The sequence below is a fragment of the Heloderma suspectum genome, chromosome 11 (assembly GCF_057233095.1).
Source record: "Heloderma suspectum isolate Gila_16-S chromosome 11, 16-S_ref, whole genome shotgun sequence".
NCBI classification, from domain to species: domain Eukaryota; kingdom Metazoa; phylum Chordata; class Lepidosauria; order Squamata; family Helodermatidae; genus Heloderma; species Heloderma suspectum.
Genome location: NC_139468.1, coordinates 22,016,026 through 22,032,458, shown reverse-complemented (window position 1 = coordinate 22,032,458; position 16,433 = coordinate 22,016,026). Strand labels below are relative to the sequence as shown.

Here is a 16,433-nt window from a genome sequence, read left to right as displayed (position 1 = left end):
AGGGTGAACAAGCTGAAACTTAATCCAGACAAGACGGAGGTACTGTGGGTTGGGAAACCAACTACTTTGGATGGAGGTTTACGTCTGGTCTTAGATGGGGTTGCACTCCCCCTGAAAGACCAAGTGTGCAGTCTGGGAGTCCTCCTGGATTCTGAGCTAACTGGGGAAGCCCAGGTGGCTGTGGTGTCTAGGAGTGCTTTTTACCAGCTTAGGCTGGTATGCCAGCTCCAGCCCTATCTGGAATAGACAGACCTTGCCTCAGTTATCCATGCACTAGTGACGTCCAGGCTGGACTACTATAGTGCACTATATGTGGGGTTGCCTTTGAAGACAGTTCAGAAACTCCAGCTCATGCAGAATGTGGCCACCCAAGTATTGGTGGGGGCGAGGCGATTCGATTACGTAATGCCTATACTACGCCAGCTGCACTTGTTACCAGTGTGTTTCCGAGCCCAATTCAAAGTGCTGGTTGTGACCTTTAAAGCTTTAAATGGCTTGGGACCAAGTTACTTGAAGGACCACATTCACCCATACCGGCCTGTGCACACTTTAAGATCAGAAAGGGAAGCCCTTGTCCACCTGTGAGAGTAGTCGGGTGAGTGATCACACATGAAAGGGCCTTCTCTGCAGTGGCCCCACACCTTTGGAACAAGTTGCCATCGGAGGTCCACCATGCTCCATCATTGCAGGTTTTTAAGAAAGCCTTAAAAACATATTATTTTACCGTGGCCTTCTCTTGATATGACTTATTGTTGCTGTTACCGCCATTATCATTGTTGTTGGTTTTATTGTTGGTTTTTATTGTTTTTATGTTTTTATTGCTTTTAATATTTTAACTGTTTTTATGTATTTTGTTGTTGTAAACTGTCTTGGGAGGGCTTCCGCCCTGAAAGGCGGCCAAGAACATTTATTTATTTATTTATTTATTTATGAGAGAGAGAGAGAGAGAGAGAGAGAGAGAGAGAGAGAGAGAGAAAGAAAGATTTAAGCCCAAGAGATGTTTTTGCATAAAATCAAGACAGAGATGCCTTGACTAAGAGTTGTTATATTACCATGACCACATCAAATGAAAACCAGACTACATGATGTCTTAAAAGCTCTTACCTCACAAGCATTGTATCTTATTTGGATGACTGTGATAGCATACAGAAGCTCTATTCTTAATATAATACTAATGGATGAGGTGTCGATTACAACAGTTTTTACCCATAATACCTTTCTCTCTGCTGTAAAGCTGAACCCCATTACAGGAGTCTAGCTCTAAGGCTACTATTTTGTCCAAACTGTATTCAGCAGTCTTATTCCATTTTGCCTAGTTCAAGAAACAGTTATTGGAGGAAAAGGAAGAGTCTTTAAACAGGCTGAAGACTGAGCTAGAAGAAACACATAAGAATTCCATGGTGCTAGCCAAGAGCCAATGGCAGAAAGAAAAAGAAGCTGACACAAAGCAGCACATTGAGAATGAAGTGGCAAAAGTCAAAGCCTTTTGGGAGAAAGAACAGAAAGAGGTGTGCGGGGTTTGTACTAAAGCACAAGTGATGGCTTCTGGCATGCTGTTTTATGGAGATCCTGAAAGATTAAAAGGCTTCTGAATTCATTGGATCTTGCATGAAATTGTATAGTAAAATGGATCTCTTTCTTTGTAGTTGTTGTTGGTATTGGCCACTTCTAGTATTTGATTTTGTGTGTACTCATACCCTTCTGATTTTAAGGAGATCAAGAGGATCTTGTGCAGCTTTTGCACTTACTGTCAGAAAACATCTGAATCATTTCACTTCGACTCTTGGAAGGAAAACCACCATTCTTTGCGCTTTTAAAGAAAAAATAAATCTAAGCCTTGCTTTCACTTTGATTATGCCAGCAATTATCCATATGAAATCTAGCTTTTATGTTTAACAGTTTAGTTGATTTTAGGGGTCTATATGCACATATTTCCCAGTCTGTTCTAAAAACAAAATCCTCTGTTACATATAGACCAAAGACCGAGCTATTCAGGAAGTTGAAAAAGAGTGGCAGCATAGACTGGATCAAGCTTTGGAAGGAACAAAGAGCGCTTTAGTGGAATTTGAAGATCATTGCAGCCAAACAGAGCCATTATCCATCACAGATGAATCTCTGCGCCAGGTGATTGCAGAGGCAGTTGAAGAGCAAACACTATTATTTCGGGAGGCACTGAAAGGAAAGGAAAAGACTTTGAGAGACCATGAAGCAAGACATCATGAGAGCATTGCCAGTCAGGTAACAAGGAGACATGTCGTTTTGCCTTGTTTTTAACAGGGCCCAAATATGGCCAAATCATATGCAAGAGTTAGCATAAAATACATTTGCCTCATGTGGATGTAATTAACTACAGTAGGCTTAAATCACTGAAAGCTAGGAATGATTAATAAACTATTTTAAATAGCGCAGGTGTTTTTTTTTTAATTATTTCAAGATGAATCTGAATGTTTGCACTTTAATTACCTCTGTCACAGGTGAAAACCTTATAACGTGATAGGCCAGTTGCCTAGCTTTTAATGTCTACTGCTTCATTTCTGGGCACAGTTAGGCTGCTTAAATCCCATTGACTTCAGTGGGTTTTAAGTAACTGCACTGTGCACAGGCAAGATTGCCGCTGAAATATCTAAATCAAAACCGAACTTTGCTTTCATTTTGTTTTAATTGAAACGTGACTGAAACCAAATTTCTCAGTCTTTACTCCCACTTACCATTTGTAGGTCGAATCAGCTCTGACAAAAGCTCGTGCCAGGTGGCTGCAAGAACTGACTGAGCTTGAAGAGTACAAAGCACATTTGAAAGTAGCCAAGGAAAAATGGGAGGAGGAATCTGAAATCAGCACAACAAAACAGGTAGAGAACAGGCAGATTCTGACAAACAAGACTTAACTAGCTTAGTTCGTGGCAGCTTTATACCTCAACAAATTAGGTTCAAATTGGAAAAGATGCAAAATTATGTCCATTACATCAGGAAAGTATCTGAAAATCTGCTTAACTTCTGTAAAGCCAGTGTTTTGCTTCCAAACAGATAGATATTGAAGTCTATAATAACACACTTATTTTGAGTGTGTGTGTCTTTTCTTCCTAAATTGTCTAGTTTTTTAAAAAATGCATCTGGTGCATAATACTTGTATTATTTAATTATAGTGAATTCAAGATAGAGTACCACTGACTACAACAATAGGAACTTACATAGAAGTGCTGGTATTATCAAATGGCTAAATATTGGCTAGTGCAGATGTGAAACTGCCCAATGTCCTAATGCTGGCTATGTGGTTTGGAATGCCCTTCATGCTCACGCTCTCCTTCTCTTTCCTGTCTTGTTTTAGCATTTCCCCTCCCTACACATACCTATGTTAAAACACCACTCTTAGTTTTGCTTCTAACCATGGCAAAATTTTGCCACAAACTATGGTAAATGAAAATTTCACTGCAGATGTAACACTAACCATTCTTACTGAAACTGAATGAGGTTGGAAGGAAGTGCCCACACAAGAGGGGAGGAGAGGAGCATGCAAGCTTGTGGGCTTCTGACTGACAAACCATCATTAGTAGATCAGGCAGTGTTATGTCTCTACCAAGCCGTTTATCTCTTTATATCTTGATAGAATGTTCAGAGAAATCTTTAAGGTATTGTTGACAGGCTGTCATGTGTTGCATTCTTTAGGTATCCTTGGCTCTTTCAGCTGCTGAAGAGAAATGGAAGAAGGAACTTGAGAACAGTCTTCAAACTCGACTAAAGACCAAGGAGCTTGAAGAGAGGATCCTTTCCCTTAAAAGGGAACTGGAACTCAAAAAAGAAGAAATCCCTGCCATTATTAAAGCAGAACTGGCAAAAGCTCGGACTCAGTGGAACAAGGAGAAGCAAGAGGAGGTCCTCAGGATACAACAACAAAATGAAAAAGATTATCATTCTTTTTTGCATGACCACAGGAATAAAATCAACGAGGTGCTCGCAAAGACCAAAGAAGACTTTGCAAAGCAGAAGAAAGAACTGCTTGATGAAAAAGAGGCAGAACTGAGGATGTCCTTGGGCAGGAAGCAACAAGAATGGGCAGTTCAGGAAGCCAAAAGATTCCAAAATGAAATTTGCCAGTATGAGGACAGGATCCTAGTTCAGGTGGAACTCCTCTTAGATAACATTCATAAGGATTTGGTCAGATGTGCAAGCGATGGGCATGCTTGGCAAGCTAAGTGGAATGCTTCTCCTCCTATTCAAATCAACCTCCAGTTCAAAGAGAAATTGGCATATTGTTTGCAGAAAGCATATAGAGGCACAGTCTATGCTATTCTAGAAAAAGCCAAGCAAGAGTGGACTGAGGTAACATTTATGTTGCTTTAAACAGTTTGTATTTTGGCTTTCACACACTGATTGATTATACACAGCTTTAAAAGAAACATTGGGCTTTCCATCTTAGTAGAGAGTTCTATGTATTTTTGCAGAGCTGGGAAAAAGGATAGAGCACCTATTGGAAGATGTTAAATGATTCTCTGTATACATGCAAAGAGGGAGGATCAAATACATTTTCACAAGTGTAGCCTTCGAAAACTAGATTTTCACCTGTCACTATTTTATGCTAACATTTGCGGAATGCCTGTCTTTATGGTGGATGGTGTGTGCATGTGGAGGGAAGAGTTGCAAATACCCCTGGGGTCATGAAGTACTTTTCTGCAAGCTCTATGCACAGAGATGCTTGTATCTTACCCACAGACTCTCAGCCCAACCCACCTCACAGGGTTGTTGTTGTGAGGAAAAAATGGAGAGGAGGAGGATAATGTAAGCTGCCTTGGGTTCCTTGCAAGAGGAAAAAAGGCGGGGTATAAATGCAATAAATAAATAAATAAATAAATAAGGGTTGGCTCTCACTGCAACAGTAGTTCCTTTGGTTTTCTCATGCAAGTGAATGTTTTGTCCCCCGTAGGCGTGAATGGCAACCAAGGAATACTGGGGGTGGGGGGGGGTGCTAAACTTATTTCCCAGCCCTGGCAACCCCAGCATTTCAAAATCAAGCCTGCTTCTGTCTGTACAGCCCCATGTCTTCATCTGCGTAACTCCATCCAAGTTCTGTTTCTTTGCCATACTAGAGGGCGATGGAACCTAAGAAACGTATACTCTTTCCCACAACACCATATTCAGGGGAAAAATAGCCTCATCTAGTCTTAGCAGCTAGTACTGGTTAATGCTGTCCTTCAGTAGCTGCATATAAGCAGCTGGCTCCCTCTCCTTGGAGAAGCTATCCTGTAAAATAACTAATGTGGGCAGTGAAAGAACCCATCTTGAGGACTGAACAGTGTCTGTCCTGGTAGTACTGGGTTTGCCCAGCCCAATCTTCCCCAACTTAGTGCCTTCCAGATGTTATGCACTGAACTCCCAGGATTCCTGACCATTGGCCATGCTGGATGGGGCTTATGGGAGTTGAAGTCCACAATGTCTGGAGGGCACCAGCTTGGGGAAGGCTGGCCTAGCCCATGTTCTTCTGTTCCTTTCAGGAAGCTAGTCTCTAGAATCAGTGCCCAGAATATTCCTTGGGGCTTAATATTCAAAAGGAAGAAAGCTAGGGCTGAAACATACTTGGAAGCTCCTCTTTGTAAAGTCAGATGTTTGAGAATGGGCTAAGTTTACTTAGTAGTGAAGGGAAAATCCTTCACCATGTTCAGAGATGCTTTCTTTTATAGTTGATATTTCATACATTAGAAACAGGTTCTGGAGTATATAGAACTACAAAAAGATAAGCCAAAAGGGGGAAAAGCTATAATTGTTCTTTTAGCACCTAAAGAAAATAAAAAATAATTACAGCTGCCGTGGTCTCACAAAAAGAACTTTAAATTGCTTTTACAAAGATATAAGCTCTCCATTCCATTTCACATCATGCCCCAAAGAAATAAAAAGTAACACTGTTGAATAAGCAATAATATAGCGCAGGTGAACTGCCACAAAGTAATTCCATTGAGCAAGATTGTTTTGTTTGATGTCACTAAATTCCATGCATTGTCATAACGTTCAGAACCTCTCTGTTGTTGCTAGGAAGGTTCCACTGATGCTGTTACATTTCAGTGCATTCTCAAGTTAAACCACAGCTGCTCTTTGCCTCTGGGGAAGAAAACTGGTGGGAATTACTAAGTTTGCTCTACGCTGGGTGTGTGTGCAAGTGTCCCTCATTGTGAAAAAACCCAGTTCTATCTGTTCTCTGGGCAAAAAGTGATGAGCAGGTAGGATCTACCAAACCCAACGAGAACAGAGGATCAACTTAAAAAAAAAAAAAAAGGGAGCACCATGAATTTTTCCAGAGACGAGAAATGTGGGGATTTTTATCGATGCTTCATTGTGGAGAGGCTTCAAGAGTGGGTCATCCTTGACCACATTTCCTCCTGCCTTAGTCTGACTGCTGTGGGAGTCATGACTTTATATGTAGCCTTTGGCTTTAGCCCCCTCAGAAAGGTGAGGGACACTTTAGAATGCTCTTAAAATGAAGGATCTTTTGAAATATGTTGGTATGAAGAGGCTGCTCAGTTTTGAAGTTGTGATGCTCTGTGACCTGTTTACGTGGGCTAGTTTTAATGAACAAGCATGTTTCATCTCCTTGCATAAATATAAATCAATCTTAATAAAGGCCATTATAAACACTACCCAAAACAAAGTATTTTGATTAGGAAATTTCACTGGGCTCATCAAGGTAGTTTCCTGTTCAGGTTCATAGTGGTGGTTGTAAATGTTTTAAATGGAACACGCACAATCTGCATATCGGATAAGTGATGCCCTAATAAAACTGCTACCAATTAGGTTGAGTTGGCCTTTTAAATTGACATCTGCTCTCAGTAGACTTAGGCTTTCTAAACTGAAGACTGATGTGAGCATTAATCTTAGTACCTCCCCTCTTGACTTTAAAAAACAATAATTGCTAAGGTAAAACTTAACTGCGACTTTCGTACTATGCAAGATTACTAATTTTTAAGAACAGATCAATCTGTCCTTTGGAATTTAAACTCATGATGTCCATTGCAGAAACATGAAGATTTGGACTATAATTTCAAAGATTCAGAGAACTCTTGCATGCAAAGTGGTGAAGGAGAGACTGGAGACAAAGCTAGGCCTTCCATGTATGACATTGGACAGCAAGTAGAACTACAAAGAAGGTTGAGAAAGCTACCTTTGCAGGAGACAGAAATGGATAATGGTATTATCTCTCTCTCCTATTTTTCTGCTCTAATTTTGATATAGTTGGCTCTATTTCATATCGGCCATGGAAGCTCACTGGGTGACTTTGGGCCAGTCACAGACTCTCAGCCCAACCTACCTCACAGGGTTGTTGTGAGGATAAAATGGAGCAGGAGGAGGACTGTGTATGCCGCCTTGGGTTCCTTAAGGAGGAAAAAAGGCGGGATATAAATGCAATAAATAAATAAAATATATCTTCGCTTTTTTATAGAGTTGCACAAATACTGTAATATGAGACATTTGAGTGACTCATATGAGCAATATGAGTGACATGACAGTAGATCCAGCAATATTAATCAATTTACTGTGAAATCCTATGCGTGTTTACCTGGGAGTAAGCTCTGTTGAACACAGTAGGACCTCCTTGTACACAGGATTGCACAGTTAATGGACTCTGGGTCAAAGCTTTAACCAAAGAAAGCATGAAGGCTCTCTTTCAGCTAGCTCTGAGATTTCTTCTGCTGGCCACTTGCTCTTGCACTTCCTCCTATTCCATTCTCTGATGGCATCAGATGCATGCTAAGCATGTGGAGCATAGTAGCCTGTAGCCTTATCTCTGCTCCACTTCCCTGGTTTTCTCATGGTTATGCAAAAGTGTTGCAGTTGAGGCTTCTTAACATGACTAGAGACTATGGGCAAACTCTCAGCTGTGCAGTCAGACCTAGTACATGGTAATTTTTAAAGGGGTCATCATATTATTAGTGGTTAGCTAATTCCAGTGCTGCAACAATTGGGTTGCAGGCAGAAAGAAGGCATGGAGGCAGGCAGGCAGAAAGAAGAGGACATGGCTGGCCACAGAACACTTTTTTAAAACTTCTAGATTTTTGCAAATGGCAGGACCACAAGTAGTAGGTCCCACTAATCGTATAATCTGTAATTTGGATTCCCTGGGAAATGTAGAATGAACATGACTGTGCTTGGTCCAAATCCAAAACTAGCTGATTTTTTTTTAAATTAAGAAGAATCAAACACTTGTAATAGACAGGTAATGGTCACCTGTTGTAACCATACAAGGCTTTCAGAAAAAGACAAGCGAACAGTAGTTTCAGACCCAAAACACAGTGCTACCAGTTCATGGTGTTTTCTTTTTGCGGTTTTTTCAGCCCCATATGTGACCTGTAACTTTTTGTGCTGGTTGATTGTAGATTCCAAGTGTAAGAAAAGAAACCTGTTATCCCAAGATGTTTGCTGTGAACATTGCCACCAAGAGCTTGAAAGGAAGGAAAAAGAATGCCAGGATTTGAAAAAGAAACTTGACAAAGCTTGCAAACATCTCCAGCTTGCAGTGAAGGAACACAAAGCAAAGTCAGAGCAAGTCCAAGGTTTGTACCCTTATTTATCAAGGTAAAATTATGATTGGATTCCCCCCCCCCATGGCTGTGTGAAATCTGTTGGTGTAACACAGTTAGCTCGTTCATACATATGTGTACTTCATTTGATATCTCTATGCTTGATGGCTGGCAGCTGTATTTAATGAAGTGGTTCCATTGCAAAGCATTACGTCTAAGGTAATGAGAAGTCATCTGAAAGTTCTATCTTTGGTCTAAGAATTCTGGCTTATTCTTACATGCCTATAATAACTTGACGTTGCAGCAATTATATGATAAAAATGCACGTGTAAGCCAGATCTCGCTGCAGATTTTGACACTTGGATGAGCTAGCATAACAACCCTTCTATAATAGTAATTCTGTTTGAACAGTTGCCTTTTAAGTTAAAGGAATTAGGAAGGTGTCTATTTATTGTGTATCCTAGGATTTGATCTGTAGTGAAAAAAGTAATCATTTGACAATGAAAGTGCTCTTACAATATCTTTTTCATGTCACACAGTTGTCCTGATGGAGTTAGTTATAGACTATAACTTTGCAATTTGAGTGTCAGTATGCATGTTAAACAGCCCTTCATATTATATTAATCACCTCTACCTCCCCCCACCACACACACACACACCCCAACAAAGGGCTCCTTTTGTGTGTCTTGCGCCATTTCTGAGTTCTTATTGCTTGGTAGTTCCTCTTGCTTGCATCGCCCTAAAAATATGAACAATATTACATGGTACATCAATGTTTTAAATTGTACCTTATAACCATCCCTAGTCAAAGGCTTAGGAGAAGGACAAGCAGTTTTGGTTTGTTTGAATTTTAAAAAATGATTTATTTGGATAAATATATAGCCTGCCTTTAGGGCAAAAAACCCTTCCAAGGTGGCTTTGTTTATTTTTTACACAGTTAGCATCCCATCCTTCTTTTTTGAAGAACTCCCAGGGCAACTTATAATGAATTAAAGCAAACAGAGTCAAAACAATGCAATACAACGATGTTAAACTGCAGAGCAGCAAAGCATTAAAATCTGAGCTAAAAGATTAAAAAAAGTATTCACCTGGTGCTGGAAAGAGATCAGACTTAGCACCAGGCAGCTTCCATGGCATCACAACCAAAAGGGCCCTATCTCCTGTTGCCAACTGTCACACCTTGGAAGGCAAGGGAACCTAATAGCACCCCCAAATTGCAAACCTGATTCTTTAGGAGGAGTACAATCCCCTCTAGGACAGGTTGAACACCATCCTGTCTCCCAGGTCTGATGAGTCATCTTCCATCCTGGCTAGGTGGAATAGAAGGATATGATATGGTGGTCAGTGGGTGCTGAGAGATCCAGAGAATTATCATGGCCACATTCCCCTGACCTTCTTCCAGCACAAGTAATCCATAAGGGCGGGGTAGCGAACCATATTGTCTCTCAGGGCTGGATTGCCTCCCCACCCCCTAGGCCCCTCATGGGCCAGATGACGTCAGTGGCAAGGCCCTGTCCCCTGACATCATTGGATCCCCAACCAAAGTGCCAGCTGGAGCTCTTCTAGTCTGCGCTTCAGCCAGGGAGCTGGCTTTGCTCATCCTTATCATGAGGGGAAGGCGAAGGATGAGTGAAGTGCATTCATTTGGCACTTTCAGGAGCTCCTGCATGTGCCAGCTGAGTGTGCAGCCCAGCTTCACTCCTGCTTCTTGTTCCCTGTACAGGATTAGGGCAACCACATATTTAATGACTAGGGCAACCAAAGCAGTTTCTGAGTCACACCTGAACAGATTGAAACAGATCCAGATAATCCGTGTCTTGGAGGAATTTCTGGAGTTGCCCAGCCACCACCTGCTCAGACACCTTACCCAGGAAGGAGATATTTACAACTGGCCAATATTTGGAACAAACATCTGATTCCAAAGGGGGTTGGTTTAGGAGTGTACATTATAGTTGTATATTACCAGATGAATGGATCACTTTCTCATTGGCCTCACAATCCAAATCAAATAGGGCACAAACTATGAATGAGAAGACAAAGACAAAATTTGACAGTTTTAGCATATTGGTGTAAAGCAAAGCATGCTAAGATACTTTCACTGGCTTACAACTGTACACACCTCTTCTGTGTTAAGTATTATGACTAATGCTGGTTGCGTGTGCTTTATATTTGTCACCAAATGCAAAGAAGTTGAATTGCCTATGGATTTTTCTTTTGGATTTTAAAATATTTTGATAACAGTGGATGTAATGAGAAAGCTAGGTGCTTTACAGAAGGCTAACAATGGTGGCGAGTTCAGATCATAGAAAAATTCTGCACAGGTTTCTCTATATAAATACCCAGTGAAATTAAATGCTTATATTTTTATTTCTTTTCTGTTTGTTTTTTAGAAAATGAAAAAATCGTAGAAACACTAATCGAAGAAAACTCTGCAATGAAGAGCAAACTTGATGATTTGAAAGCTTCCAGTGTTCCCCCAAGGTAGTTAAGAAAAAGAGAGCAAACGATTTCCAGACAGTTGCAATTTCATTCTCAGTTTGAGTATTATATTTTCATGTGCTTTTAGATCATCATCGGAAGGATGTGTATTAAAGCCTTGCACTTCCTGTGATGGAAAAGCTTTGGAAGAAATGCGATCCCAATATATTAAAGCAGTGGGCAAAATTAAGAGTAAGTGCTAAAAAATCAATATTGTTCAGTAACCATTTTATCGATTTGTATGCTTATAATCCCAGTAGTAATGTATGGCTGTGAGAGCTGGACTATAAGGAAGGCTGAGCGCCGAAGAATTGATGCTTTCGAACTGTGGTGCTGGAGAAGACTCTTACGAGTCCCCTGGACTGCAAGGAGGTCCAATCAGTCAATCCTAAAGGAAATCAACCCTGAGTGCTCATTGGAAGGACAGATATTGAAGCTGAAGCTGAAATATTTTGGCCACCTAATGCGAAGAGAAAACTCTCTGGAAAAGACCCTGATGCTGGGAAAGACTGAAGGCAAAAGGAGAAGGGGACGGCAGAGGATGAGATGGCTAGATAGCATCACCGATGCAATGAATATGAACTTGAGCACGCTCCGGGAGAGAGCGCAGGACAGGAAGGCCTGGCGTACTATGGTCCATAGGGTCACGAAGAGTCGGACACGACTGAACAACAAATGCTTATAACAAAGGAACTGAATCGGGATTACACTTGTGTTCTTCCCCCGTCTCTTTTCTAATATATTTCATGCTATTATTTTAAAAATTATGGTCATATGCTTCTGAAACTCCCGTTGTGTATATCTCTAGAACATAGGTGCTTTATTTAATATAAATTTGTAGCACGCTGTTTGTAGGTGATATGCTTCGCTACATCCATGAAAGTAAAGAGAGAGCTGCAGAGATCATTAAAGCAGAAGTATTAAGAGAACGTCAGGAGACTGCCCGGAAAATGCGCAAATATTACCTTATTTGTCTTCAGCAGCTTCTTATTGATGATGGAAAACATGAAGCGTGAGTTATTTGTAATGATATTAGATGAGATGATACCAAGGACAACTGCCTTTGACCAGCTTATGTACTCTGAGATTTTTTAAAAGCAGAAATTTGTTCTGTTCTTTTGTAGCAACCTGTATACTCAGTTGTCTGTACATTTAAGAGCTACCTAGGTGATCAAGGTACACAAACCAGTATAGCTTACTACCTTCCCATCAAGATACTCTGACAGTTTGCAAAGTCATTTTTTCCTTCGAATAAGCAGTGATATACAATTAAGTTTTTGCTATATACACCCTACAGCATGGTTGCTGTACAGTGTATACAGCAAAAATGCCTTTAAAGATGAGCTGCAGAGAAATGGGAATGAGGTCTGCAAATCATAACTTCATAGGAATTATTTTTAATTTTGCATATCAATAATATAATCATTGGCAACACTCTCCAAGTAGGTATGTAATCGGATAAATGGGAATAGAGCAAAAGTATTTTCCTCTACCCTATCCACTTTGGTGTTGTTTTGGGGGGCAGGGAGGTGTTCTTTTGGACCTATCAGTTTTCCTGTGACTGAGAGTTAGTTCCAACAATACACCCAAACTTGATGGGAAAAAATGCACTCATGTGATCTACTTGTGTGAGCAGCATAAAGCAGGAGCCACTAACAGCCACAAGGGTGCGGTTTTCATGAGATATGAGTTCGCTGCTCACCCAGAAGACCACTTAAGTGAAACAGATTTTTTAGCTGAAGACTGTTACAGCACATCTCTGGAGAAAGAGAGCATTTGATGAGATATAGTCATCATTTCATGCTCTGAACTGCTGAAAACCTTTTATGCTCTCAATGAAATTAGAATGGTTTGCCACAGCCCTTTCACCGAGTAGGCTTTTGTTGTTTAAGTGACTTTGTAACCAGCCAATTATATGACTTTTCCTTCTTTTCTGTTGCAACAACTCATTGCAGAAATGCTGGTGGGGAGGGCTAAGCACTGCATCTAATCGGCTGCTCAAAGCACTGGTGGAATTTGCCAAAGCTCAGAAGTTAGTTTCCCACTTGCTGAGCAAGAGAAATCCTCCTTTTCATCTCATTGATAAAGGGAGGCAGTAGCAGCTCCCCTAGCCTGTATCTGGGCAGGATCACAGATCATGGGCTCTATCCTGAGATTTCTGAAATCTCATCTTTTTTGAGTAGCAGTAACTTAGAGAAATCTTTTTGAGATCTCTTTAATTTTTTTTAAAGGGCTCAAAGCCTTTTCTTGTAACTTGAGATAGCTTTGGGTGGTTGGAATAGCCCTTTAATTTCCTGCTGCAAAACTGTCAATCAGATTAGTCTAGGAAGAGATGGACTTTTAAAAACTCTTCTTGGGTTTCCTACAGGGCTGAGAAGAAAATAATCTGTGCTGCTGGCAAAATTGCTACAATGGCTAAAATACTAGAAACTCCTGTTCGTAACTCATCCCAGAACAAAGCCACCCACTCAGGTACAGTAACATGAAGGCTGGTTATCCCCTGTTTTTCATACATGCCATCTGTTTTAGTAACAAGGGAAAGTAATGTTTGCTTTCCTAGTGCTTGTATAGCTTATACTTTCAAATAGTGCTTTGTGTATTGAAGGAATACCCAAAAGCTTGTTGAAGGAATACTGAAAACCTGAATGTCCTAATTTTTTTCCTTCAAAATTATTTGCTTAATTTAATTTCTTTTTGCATTCCACCTTCTAGCCCTGTCACAAAATTCCAAGTTGCTTTCTGGGGTTGAGGAACTTGAAAGAAATTACATGCAACAATCTAGGTCAATCCTAGTGGAAAATCAGACTCACGGCAGAAGCATGAGCAAAAAAAACAGTAACCCAACTACCCAGAAATGTATACCTTGTAGCTTACAACAGCAACTTGATGCTGAAAGCCAGTCAGCCCTGACTTCCCAACCCCAGGTTGGTGGGAGAGCTTTTAAGCAACTGGATGATCCTTCAGTTGGTGCCATAGCAATGATGCCTTTCAGCGAAGGCAAAAGTACGAACAAAGGTCTACCTCATGCTATCAATACTGCCGCACTCCAGAATCCTCCCTCATGTATTTCTCAAGCAAAGCTTCCAAACATTCACCCACTTAGCTGTACAGGTGGTGGTTCTGACTCTGGGGCATCTTATGTAAAGTTTAAAAACCTAAATGATAGGCCAGTTGTAAAAGAACTTGGATGTACGCAGTCTACTAAGCACCGGAAGGCAACATCTGAGAAAACCGAAAACTTCAGCATACAGGAAACTCCAGTAAGAGATGAAGGATGCTCTCCTGATTGGAGCCTAGTGAGTGAGACTCTACACATGGACAACAATGATGTGCCTCTGTATCCTGTTCAAAAAGCCTATTCCAACATACCAGAAGAATACTGTGAACAGGTTCCCATGGCAAATCTCTTTTCCCACACCAAGGAAGATGCTTCTGTTTTTTGCAGGCAACCCAGTGGCCACAAAGACAACATGCTCATTACAAAGAGCCAAGACATAAAATGCAACGAAGGCCATCTGAGTGGTGCTATGTTATGTTCAACGGTAGGAAAAAATTACAACCCGCTGCATTCAAGGAAACAGATAAGAGATGTTACGGCTTTTCAACAAGATAGTGGCTTTGATAGCCCACAAATCAACATTGATTAAACATCAAGGACTTTCTGAACATTCTCACAAAAGAGATGCTTAAATATATTTAAATGAAAGCTGTGGAGGAAGCCTGTTTGGGCAGTCTTGGAGTGTTTTGTTCATTTCTTGAGTTCCTTATTAGACTGTTACATGAACAAGCCAATCATAAATATTTATGTGGGTTTGGGATATGTCTTAGCGATCTGACTTTCACTGTGTATAGATTGTCTTTTTATATATGTGCGTGTGTGTTGTGTGTGGGTTGTGTGTGGAATGATCTATTTTTATACCTCAAGATTAGTGTGCAATCCAATGCAAGCTTTTTTTAAATTATACAGAAATAAAACTGACACTTTGTGGTCTGTATGTACAATTGTCACAGAACTTTTTTCAAAGATAGCGGTGTCTTATTGTTTATTCAGTACATTTATTATCCCCTTTTCCCCATAGACGTCAAGGTGCTGGACATGGGGTTCCTAGGCAGTCTCCCAACTAGGCAGTGGCCAGACCTAAACCTGATTAGCTTTGCCTTCAGACCACACCTTGTATGTTTGAAATACCAGGGCATGGAATCTTTAAATATTGTCTTTCAGGTTTGTATGTAACACCTATATTGGCACACTCCACTTCAGAGGTAGAGGAGCACTAAAATGTATCTGGCGCTCCCCTGCCAGAAAGGGCTCTTCTGTTCAGAGGCAGCCCTGCTGTGATGTACAGTGAAGCAGCTGCCTCGGGGAGCAGATTTCAGGCTACCTTAAGGAAAGGTTGCAGAGGCTCAGGAGCCAAATCTGGACTACCTGGGGTTCTCCTGGGTTCTCCAGAGGGCCACGCCCTTTCCCCAGCTACCAATCATTCGGTAGTTTCCTGGCTTTTGTGCAGTTTCTTCCCCATTCTAAAAGGTTGACATGCCTCTCCTAGGACTTGGTTACTGGCAGGAAGAGCTAAAATATGGTGCTTTTTTGGCCCTGCCTTTTGCCCTTGGCTCTGCCCAACACTGGAATGTGGCCCCTGACTGCTTCTCTGAAATGGAATTCAAGATCTTGGGCTGAAAGAGATCCGACACCCCTGTCTCAAGGACTGCGGAGCAGGAGATGCTCATCGTTGTGAGAGGGTATTATTCACGCTGTACCTAATGCTCAGGTCATTTGCCCATGCTTTTCTCATGTCTAAAACGAGCATTGCAGTACAGCGGTTTTGCACAAACCTGCTGTAGTATATAAACAGTGTTATAGTCAATGGGGATGCAAACTATGTCTGCAGTCAGTGATGAGGCCAAGTTCTAGCATAACAGTAAAAACCTTGTAAGTGAGAGTGATTTTATAGAGGAATACTGAAATACAGAGTTGAAGCACCATGGGGAGACGAACCCCCTGTTTTACATACCATTTTTCCTGGTACTACTTTCTGAACTTCTGGCATGCAGAAGTTTATACCACTTCTGGTGGTATAAAAAGCTATGGTGTGGTTATATGTTAAGAGGAGATTGAACATGTTTAATCACTGAGTATAGAGTTTTCCAATGAGGTGTCAAGTGTGTCGTCAAGTATCATGAAATATGCAAATCTGGCTTATGGCCTGTCTGGGCTTTGTTCCTACTGTGTGGAGGAGGGATGGACAATGATCTAGTCCAGGGTCCCCAAACTTTTTGTACCTGTGGACACATTTGGGAATTTGAGAAACTGCTGTGGGCACAACCACAAAATGGCTCCTATGGAGGATGTGGCTCCTGGGGGCCTGGCTAGTCAAAAGAGGTGGTGGGGAGAGAAATAGTAAGGCTAGAGGCTGGGGTAGGGGAAGTAGCAAGGGAAAAGGGTCGAAGGGAAAG

The 16,433-nt window shown here is 41.1% G+C and overlaps 1 protein-coding gene across 8 annotated transcripts in view; it reads left to right on the top strand.

Moving 5' to 3' along the window:
- The window catches only part of CEP152 (centrosomal protein 152), a 60,696-nt gene extending 45,722 nt beyond the window's left edge, over nucleotides 1–14,974 (top strand). For all 8 annotated transcript variants that reach the window (XM_084817126.1, XM_084817125.1, XM_084817120.1 and 5 more), the window contains 11 exons: nucleotides 1,317–1,508; nucleotides 1,975–2,238; nucleotides 2,718–2,849; nucleotides 3,664–4,317; nucleotides 7,000–7,171; nucleotides 8,358–8,534; nucleotides 10,892–10,982; nucleotides 11,068–11,171; nucleotides 11,835–11,991; nucleotides 13,348–13,451; nucleotides 13,692–14,974. In XM_084817126.1, the coding sequence (XP_084673252.1) occupies nucleotides 1,317–1,508; nucleotides 1,975–2,238; nucleotides 2,718–2,849; nucleotides 3,664–4,317; nucleotides 7,000–7,171; nucleotides 8,358–8,534; nucleotides 10,892–10,982; nucleotides 11,068–11,171; nucleotides 11,835–11,991; nucleotides 13,348–13,451; nucleotides 13,692–14,626 (2,982 nt within the window). In that variant the 3' untranslated portion in view covers nucleotides 14,627–14,974. The remainder of the gene's footprint in view (nucleotides 1–1,316; nucleotides 1,509–1,974; nucleotides 2,239–2,717; nucleotides 2,850–3,663; nucleotides 4,318–6,999; nucleotides 7,172–8,357; nucleotides 8,535–10,891; nucleotides 10,983–11,067; nucleotides 11,172–11,834; nucleotides 11,992–13,347; nucleotides 13,452–13,691) is intronic.
- The last annotated feature ends 1,459 nt before the right edge of the window (nucleotides 14,975–16,433 follow it).